This window comes from Paralichthys olivaceus, chromosome 1, assembly GCF_024713975.1.
Source record: "Paralichthys olivaceus isolate ysfri-2021 chromosome 1, ASM2471397v2, whole genome shotgun sequence".
NCBI classification, from domain to species: domain Eukaryota; kingdom Metazoa; phylum Chordata; class Actinopteri; order Pleuronectiformes; family Paralichthyidae; genus Paralichthys; species Paralichthys olivaceus.
The window spans coordinates 2308588-2317816 of NC_091093.1; the positions used below are offsets into that span (position 1 = coordinate 2308588).

General features: G+C 47.0%; 1 protein-coding gene across 1 annotated transcript; it reads right to left on the reverse strand.

The window, feature by feature from the left end:
• Window positions 1–3894: 3894 nt before the first annotated feature.
• LOC138409135 (uncharacterized) lies at window positions 3895–6076 on the reverse strand. Its single transcript, XM_069525815.1, has 2 exons — window positions 5650–6076; window positions 3895–5355 (listed from the first exon to the last, which is right to left on the reverse strand). Exons 1-2 carry the CDS (start codon window positions 5896–5898, stop codon window positions 4951–4953), a joined length of 654 nt encoding a protein of 217 aa, XP_069381916.1. The 5' UTR covers window positions 5899–6076; the 3' UTR covers window positions 3895–4950.
• Window positions 6077–9229: the final 3153 nt, after the last annotated feature.

Genomic DNA, 9229 nt, shown 5'->3' on the forward strand with positions numbered 1-9229 from the left:
ACAGGAACTGAAGCGGAGCCAGGCGAGACCCGCAACCGTGGAACAGGAACAGGAACTGAAGCGGAGCCAGGCGAGACCCGCAACCGTGGGACAGGAACAGGAAAGCCGCTCGCCGTAACCCTCAGCCGAGGGACAGGAACTGGCGAGACGACTGCTTGAACCCCCAAACGTGGGGCAGGAACAGGAACTGGAGAGCCGCTCGCCGTAACCCTCTGCCTAGGGACAGGAACTGGCGAGACGACAGCTTGAACCCCCAAACGTGGGGCAGGAACAGGAACTGGAGAGCCGCTGGCCGTAACCCTCTGCCAAGGGACAGGAACTGGCGAGACGACTGCTTGAACCCCCAAACGTGGGGCAGGAACAGGAACTGGAGAGCCGCTCGCCGTAACCCTCAGCCGAGGGACAGGAACTGGCGAGACGACTGTTTGAACCCCCGACCGTGGGGCAGGAACAGGAACTGGAGAGCCGCTCGCCGTAACCCTCTGCCGAGGGACAGGAACTGGCGAGACGACAGCTTGAACCCCCAAACGTGGGGCAGGAACAGGAACTGGAGAGCCGCTGGCCGTAACCCTCTGCCGAGGGACAGGAACTGGCGAGACGACTGCTTGAACCCCCAAACGTGGGGCAGGAACAGGAACTGGAGAGCCGCTCGCCGTAACCCTCAGCCGAGGGACAGGAACTGGCGAGACGACTGCTTGAACCCCCGACCGTGGGGCAGGAACAGGAACTGGAGAGCTGCTCGCCGTAACCCTCAGCCGAGGGACAGGAACTGGCGAGACGACTGCTTGAACCCCCAAACGTGGGGCAGGAACAGGAACTGGAGAGCCGCTCGCCGTAACCCTCAGCCGAGGGACAGGAACTGGCGAGACGACTGCTTGAACCCCCAAACGTGGGGCAGGAACAGGAACTGGAGAGCCGCTCGCCGTAACCCTCAGCTGAGGGACAGGAACTGGCGAGACGACTGCTTGAACCACCGACCGTGGGGCAGGAACAGGAACTGGAGAGCTGCTCGCCGTAACCCTCAGCCGAGGGACAGGAACTGGCGAGACGACTGCTTGAACCCCCAAACGTGGGGCAGGAACAGGAACTGGAGAGCCGCTCGCCGTAACCCTCAGCCGAGGGACAGGAACTGGCGAGACGACTGCTTGAACCCCCAAACGTGGGGCAGGAACAGGAACTGGAGAGCCGCTCGCCGTAACCCTCAGCTGAGGGACAGGAACTGGCGAGACGACTGCTTGAACCACCGACCGTGGGGCAGGAACAGGAACGGCGACCTCCGAAACCGGAACGTGAGTAGCATCTGCGGGAATCCCCGACGCCGGAACATGAGTGACGTCAGCCGGGACCCCCGACGCTGGAACGTGGGTAGCATCTGCCGGGATCCCCGACGCCGGAACATAAGTGACGTCAGCCGGGACCCCCGACGCTGGAACGTGGGTAGCATCTGCCGGGATCCCCGACGCCGGAACATGAGTGACGTCAGCCGGGACCCCCGATGCTGGAACGTGGGTAGCATCTGCCGGGATCCCCGACGCCGGAACATGAGTGACGTCAGCCGGGACCCACGATATCCTGTATTGAGGTTGCCGCCTGATAACTGGTGGAGATGGATGGAAACTGAGTGAGGGGGCTCCCCTCCGGTGCCCGCCCCGCGTCGTAGCGTTTCTACGCAGACTGCGGGGGCCCCCAAAAGCCAGGCGGGTGCCGAGGTAGGGATCTGCAGGGGGAGTTGGGGATGAGAGGATGTCCTTTAGTCTCCTCTCTACGGTCACCAGGTGCGGGACAAAGTGGCTGACCCAGGGTCTGTCCTTAAGCCAATCCCGCACCGGTGCCATCCTCTCCAGGAGCTTTGCACGCTGCTTGGTGTCTGCGGTGCTCAGCTCGTCCACCAAGGAGTCCAAATAAAAAACCCTACTACAAAAGACATTAAGCTCTGCTTGGTCCATTTTGGGTTGGTTCGTACTGTCAGGATTCGAGTGGGGGGGTGACGTGAGAAGGGGAGGACCAAAACGCAGAAACTAAATAAGATTTAACAAAAAGTGTATTTTATTTAGCGGGGGGGTAAACGTAACACAAGAAATCTTCAGGAAAACAAAAGTCGCACTCAAAAAGCCGAGTGGAACACAGAACAGGGCAGGATACAAACTTACGGGGTAACGTGACGAGAGCTGACGGGACACAAGAACAGACAGAACCAGAATCTCGATGACGGACAGGACCAGACCAGAAATGACAACGACGTACCAACAACCACATGGGGGAACACAAAGACTGGAACTAATGAGTAACTGGGGACAGGTGGCACAAGACAAACAGGTGAACCTGATGAGGGCAGGAAGTCAACGGGTGAAAACACACAGGGAGCAAGGACTACAAAATAAAACAGGAAGCACTGAACAATTTTATCAACGAGAACAAAATACAATAACCAAGACAGGGATGAACACAGGAGAGGCACAGGGTGAAACATAGCGAGGGACAAGGAGGGGAACACAGGAGAGGGACACAGAGAAAAACACAGGAGAATCACAGGGTGGAACATAGCGAGGGACAAGGAGGGGAACACAGGAGAGGGACACAGAGAACAACACAGGAGAATCACAGGGTGGAACATAGCGAGGGACAAGGAGGGGAACTCAGGAGAGGGACACAGAGAACAACACAGGAGAATCACAGGGTGGAGCACAGAGGAAGGCAGAAGGGAACATGAGAGGAACACTGAAAATACATAACTGTGACAAGGTCAACTCCTACTGACAGTAAGCTGTCAACTTTCCTCACATGAGAAGGAGCAATAAGATGACAGGAGTTGAATTCACCAGATTATTTGTTGCTCACTGATGGTATTGTAGCTTCCATGCATAAATGTCCTCATTGATTTATTAATTTACTTTAATGTAGAGTGAGAGTTTGTGATCCAGGTTCACAAACAGATCCAGGCACAGTGTGTTCTCAAGCAAAAATGTGACATCTGTCATAGTCTGACTGAAGAGTTACACCTTTACTCAGGAATGTGACTGTGCAGGAGACTTTATAAGTGTGAAATAGTTTTGATGCGTGCAGTGTGCTTTTGCCCCTGGGGAGGAGATGTTAAAAACACAGAGAAACACGATGTGAAACCTTGGAGGCTGTTCTGCATATTGCTGCTTCTATAGTACGACTGATTTATGTGAGGGGTGGAAATTTTTCACGTTCTCCAGACTGAGAGTCTCTCAGCAATTCCCAAAACCAGTCTGAAAAGATGGAGCTGTTACGAAAAGAAATAAAACAATAAAAGCTGTTCAGTAAAGTTTCTGCCTTCCAACCTGGCCTTGTATAGTTCTGCAGAGATCACTAGGTCAAGCTGTTTATGTGTTTTTGTGTCAAGTTCTGGTGGTTTACAAATCTTAAGAAATGTATATGAATAAAAGTGAAGAGACCAGACAAGGGCTTTTAATTGAAGGTCAGCCCACTTTCTTCCCCTGCCTTATAAACACCTGGTGAACTTCATAAAATGATGCAGCATTCATGTTACAAACTATCAGTGTTGGGCAAGCTACTTGGAAAGTGTAGTGAGCTAAGCTACCAGTTACTCTACATTAAATTAAGCTTCACTACACCGAAGCTACCCCCCAGAGAAATGTAGCAAGCTAAGCTACAGCAACATGGCAAAAGTAGTTTAACTACATCGAAGCTATTTTTTTTTTTTTATATTGGAACAACTTCATTCCAAGGCAAAGCTATCTCAGTGATCAATAAAACTGTCAATCAGACAAATAAGCAGGCAAAAATGTTACATTCAATTGTTTATTAAACAATACGCTGTGGTCTCACTGCTCCAAAACCAGAACACAAAAATTTGGCAACAAAAACCAAAAAAAAAAAAACGTGCTCCACATAGTAACAAAAAGCAGGTGTTGAGAGTGTGTGTATGTTCATCTATGTTTGTTTGTTTGTTTGTTTGTTTGTGTGTGTGTGTGTGTGCGCACATACCTGAGTTTGCATGGGTATGCTCAATAACTTGGGCACATTTGCAGGACGGACTGCAAGTTAACTCTAAACTCAATAACTTAACTCAAACCACAGTAGTAAAAGAATAAAGACCTGCTCCAAACTGCTCTATTATGTTTATTTTGAACTATGCCATTAAAGATAATGTGCAACTAAATCTGTCCAGGACACTGGGTCAACTCTTATCTTAATTAAACACATGACATATTTATACACTTACAGTTTATGTAAGGCTTTTGGGAATCAAGTTCAAAGTTTATATCTGGCTATTATAGCCTTTCTCATGTCATTTAACTTTGTGCTTTCATAGGCAATTACCATGAAGTTGATTCAAAAAGTAATGTTCCCATGTCCACTGTTGTAGTGAAATATCAGGAAGAGTTGTGTGTTGGATCTGTCATCAGTATACAGTAAGAATGATAACAAATGCATCAATGCTCACTGATGTCACGTAAAAGCTGCTGCTGAAGTAAAGGGTTCAAATTCACTTCCTGAAAATCCTGCAGCATGAGAAACATTTTGTTTGTGTGTTCATTCTCAGTCAAAAGCCACAGCAGTGTGTGTGTGTGTGTGTGTGTGTGTGTGTGTGTGTGTGTGTGTGTTTGTGTGTGTGTGAGTGTGGAAGAGATCTATCTCTCAATGTAAACAAGTTTCTGCCACTGCATATCAAAGTTTCCTCCTCACTAGAGGATGAGGTGGCCAGGCTGATCTTTCTCACAAGAGGTGTTTGTTCACACGACACAAAAGAAGCTTTTCAAAATTTGCATCGGAAAGAAGGTTTCTCTTTGGTCGGAAAATGTCTTTTCCTACACTAAAGAGTCGTTCACAAGCTGCACTAGCAGGGACTCCATTGTTGTACTTCAGGAAGATCATCTTCATCATCGGCAGGTTTTGGAATGCATTGACAAGTTTGGTTTCAGTTGACTGCAAGTAGCTGTCCACTTCATTCAGAACTGTTGTTTACAGTGATGGGAAGTATCCAGTTACTTCATCACTGTCAACAGTTGGGTCCTCGCCATCTGTCTGCATGTGATCATCTGGAGATTGCGTTTGAAGCTGGTTTACTTCTGCTTTCAGGTTTGAAACAACATCAGCCTTCTTTGAACTGGGGATGTAGGCCAATCTGAACATAGGATGAACTGCAGAGGCTATGAGCAACCTTGCATCTTGAAAAATGTATCCAAACCTCTGCTTCACCCCATTGATGATGGCATCTACCAGTGGGTAACAGTGATGTAGGTTGGTCTCATGCTTCATCCGCTCCATCTTCTCGACAAGAATCGAGATTGTTGGCACCAACACTCCTGTGTAAGCCATTCTGTCGGACTGTAGTACGTCAAGGGCCTTGGCCAGGGGTGCCATAACCTAAAAGATTCACAGAAAAAAGACAAGGAAAAAAATGACAATTACTCAAACGTAATAGTAATAATAATATAATCAATAAAAGTATAATTATAATTATTATTGTTATTCATAATCATCATCCTAATAGTAGTAGTAGTTTAACATTCAGTTAACAACCTGGGAGAAAAATTCATTACACTAGTAAGCTCACTGGGAGGTGTGTAGTTTATGTTCTTTATGTTCAGACAGATACATGGATTACAGCACCTGAACACCTAATTAACTTAAAAACATCAAAATAAAGGTAATATTTACCTGAACATACTCCCGTATGAAGGTGAGTTCTGCCGCTTTGAAGCGAGTCACCTGAAGCTTCTCACAGGTTTCCTGGAGGTCTTGTTCTTTTGTCAGGATAAAGATACTCAAGCGCTCCATGGCGTGGTAAGTGGAGTTCCACCTTGTTGGACTGAGAACTGTCAGCTGGCACCCTAACTTGTCTTTGATGATATCTGAAGCTTGTGTGCTCCTGTGTTGCTTGTTCCATAGTGCCTGGCATTTGCCCATTGTTGATCTTGATATTTTTTTAAAGGGCTCTGACTGGGTCAAAGCATCCTCAATGTCTCTTGTGGCAACCAAGTTGAGGGTGTGGCAGGCACATCGCTGATGAGGTGGGAGACTGTAGTCTTCTTCTTCTTCATGTAAGATATCTGTGACATTTATGAAGACAGGGTGTCCCTCCTCTTCTTCCTCATGTAGTGATCGAAAGTTTAGCGAGACAGTTAAATGCCAATCAGGTTCACCAAATGTATCCAGAATAAACGGGACGGGAGGCTGATGATTCCAAAAGATTAACAATTTATTTAAGTCGGACAATTATTTAAAAAGACTGATCAAACAGCACAGGATCAAGTGCAAAGTATAGGGTACTGGCTTGTACGTCATATAAATAACAGTTTAAAAGGAGAGAAATTAACGGCTCAAGACCCAATTCAACAAGTTAAATCATCATGCATAAAACAAGCACAGCACACTTTAAGAATCCTAACAATGGTGTAATTCCACCAGTGGATTAGCACAGCAAGCGATATAATACAATAAAATCACAGAAGAGGGCCTCAAGTTTACGGAGCCAATAACTCACTAATATTCAAGCCATTTACACCTGGATTGCCTAGTACCCGTCAGTCATATTGCACCTTGCCCACAAAACCAAGAACAAAATAAAACAAAACAAAGAAACCAGAAATAAAACAAATTAATCAGAAATAAAACTAATTCTAAACAAGGCCAAATAATCTAAATGAAATCTAAATGTGGGAAAAAACAGTGACCATAAATATTCTGCCAGAAGGCAGCCCTACAAAACAAGCATGTCATTTGGTCACACAATTATTAAACAAATATATCAAAATGTTTCAAATCATTTGCAAACATAACACATTATGACATACCTTCAGAGCATTAAAATACAGCGGAGACCCCACCGTCCTTATTGTCTTGACGACAAATACTAAAACAGGAAAAGACAACTACACTTAATGTCACAGACACAATGGTATAAACTCCGAATAAATGTTCAGGCGCATTACTTACAGGTATTGTTCTGAGTTTGTGGGGACACGCTAACTGGAGGAGACACAGTGTGCATGTGTGGCGACGCACACACACACGCGGCTGTACGCTGGCCTCGCAACAAACAATTCGCGTCCACACCTGCTGCGCGCAAGCTAAACTACCTCACCGGACCGGCAGTAGAGAGAGAGAGAGAGAGAGACAGCGACTACGGCGTCCTTAAATAGCCTTCGCCGACTCCCCGCATCCTATAGGCATCGCCGTCCTGTCAGGTAAATTAGCGCTGTGTTTTTATATCTAAAATACCATAAGCATAACAGGGGAAATAACACCGCTAAAAATATCCTGTTTTAACTTAAACTTTTTATTAAGGATTGACCCCATTACATTGGCCCCAATTTTAAAAGGTCACCGTCCCGGTTACCAATTACACCCAGGGTCTAAACACGGTCTCAACAACGTGACGATCTGCAGCATGGCTCACCTGCAAGGTTCTAACTGAGGTATCAACGGTTTCATTTACTGACCTCGGAAGGTTAAAAGGGTTAGTGTGACGCCCGGCTGTGTTCCTTTTGGGCCTATTTTGTGATAGGTTTGGTTGCCCTGTTGCTACTATATTAACGTTGTTTGGGCCATTTTCTTGGCTGTGAACTGAACTGGATAGTGGGGTGCCAGAGCTTTGTAATTCTGTGACCATGGTTTGACGATTTAGTTCAAGGGGAGTGAGGGAGGGGGCCTGAACTCTGCACAACTCGGGTTCCATGGTGATTATGACCCCATCTGAGTCACTGTCTTCATCATCTTTATTAAAATCTGGTGGATCCTCGACCAGGCCTATATCAGGTACCGGTTGGTTTTGGGTCATGGGCCTATTGATAATGGGGTTTGGTAACACTCTAAGTTCTGACCGGTTAAGATTCTTTTCTGGGCCAGCACCATCTCTGGGGGATATTTTATATACCCTTCCTTCGTTATCCAGGTTTTTTACCACCACATACACAGCTGGATCCCAGGCGTCCTGAATCTTGTGGCGTCCTATGGGGTGACTTTTCCTGTAGACCAAGGTTCCAGGAGCGATAAGAGAAGTTGCATTAGGTTGATAGTGTCTGTTCCTCTGTTCTGCTGCCTGCTGGAGCCGTTCCTTAACATGAAGATACACTGAACTCAGATGATTTTGATGTTCATCTATCCAATCCTCTGCCGACCTAGATGTGGGTTCCTCCTGTGATGCGCCCAACAGGAAATCCACAGGTAGTTGTGCCTTCTGGCCAAACATAAGCTCATATGGTGAATAACCAGTTGATTGGTGGTCTGTGGTATTATATGCATAAAGAACCTGAGGTAGGTATTTTGGCCATTTTTTCTTCTTTTCCTGCGGCAGGGTGCGCAACAAGTCATGCAATGTTCGATTAAATCTTTCACACTGTCCATTGCCCTCAGGGTGGTAAGGTGCGGTTCTACTTTTCTCAATTCCATACAGTTGACACAGTCTTTTCAAAAGGTCCCCTTCAAAACACTTCCCCTGATCACTGTGGATGCGTTTGGGTACGCCATAAATGTAGAACCACTTTTCAGTCAAGACACGGGCTACTGTACTGGCCCGCTGGTCTGGTGTCGGGAATGCTTGGGAAAACTTTGAAAACACATCCGTGACCACCAGCACATTCTCTCTTCCATCACTGGCCTTATCCAATACAGTAAAATCGATGGCAATGACTTCCAATGGTTTAGAGGCTAACAGACTGCCCCTGAATGTACGGACTTTTGGTTGTACTACTTTGGCCAGTGTGCACCGGTTACACTCCCGACAGTATCTGTCAATGTCACTTCCCATGAAGGGCCAAAAACATCTCTGCCTCACCAGACTGTTGGTACGCTCAATGCCTTGGTGGCCCTGGTCATCATGAAGGCTTCTAAGGACCTCTCCATGCAGACATTGAGGCAACAGGAGTTGGAACACCACTTGTCCTTCCCTTGGTAGCTGTATTTGACGGTATAAGACACCATCCTTCAATGTTATTTTGGACCACTGCTGCACCAGCTTCTTAACGCCTCTACCAGCATTGGCCGTTTCTCGTTTAGTTGGAGGTGTGCCCCTCTTCCAATATTGTAGGAAGGTACCAATTACTGGATCTGTGGCCTGTAGAGCAATTAGGTCAGCTTTGGGCCGTGATGGGAAAGCACCTATAGCTTGGCAGGTTACAGCCATGGCGTGGGCACTTTCAAGTAAGGCTTTTGCTGGTTTGTGGACTTCCGGCGGCACCTTCAAGCCGGGGAATAAAAGTGATATGCTCTGAGAGTGCAACTGGCGTGACAAAGCATC

Excerpts from the sequence above, each read along its gene's own strand:
- LOC138409135 (XM_069525815.1), bottom strand. The coding sequence starts at position 5,898 with ATGGGCAAATGCCAGGCACTATGGAACAAGCAACACAGGAGCACACAA. Across the intron at positions 5,356-5,649 it reads TCATACGGGAGTATGTTCAG|GTTATGGCACCCCTGGCCAA; the intron begins GTAAATATTACC and ends TGAATCTTTTAG.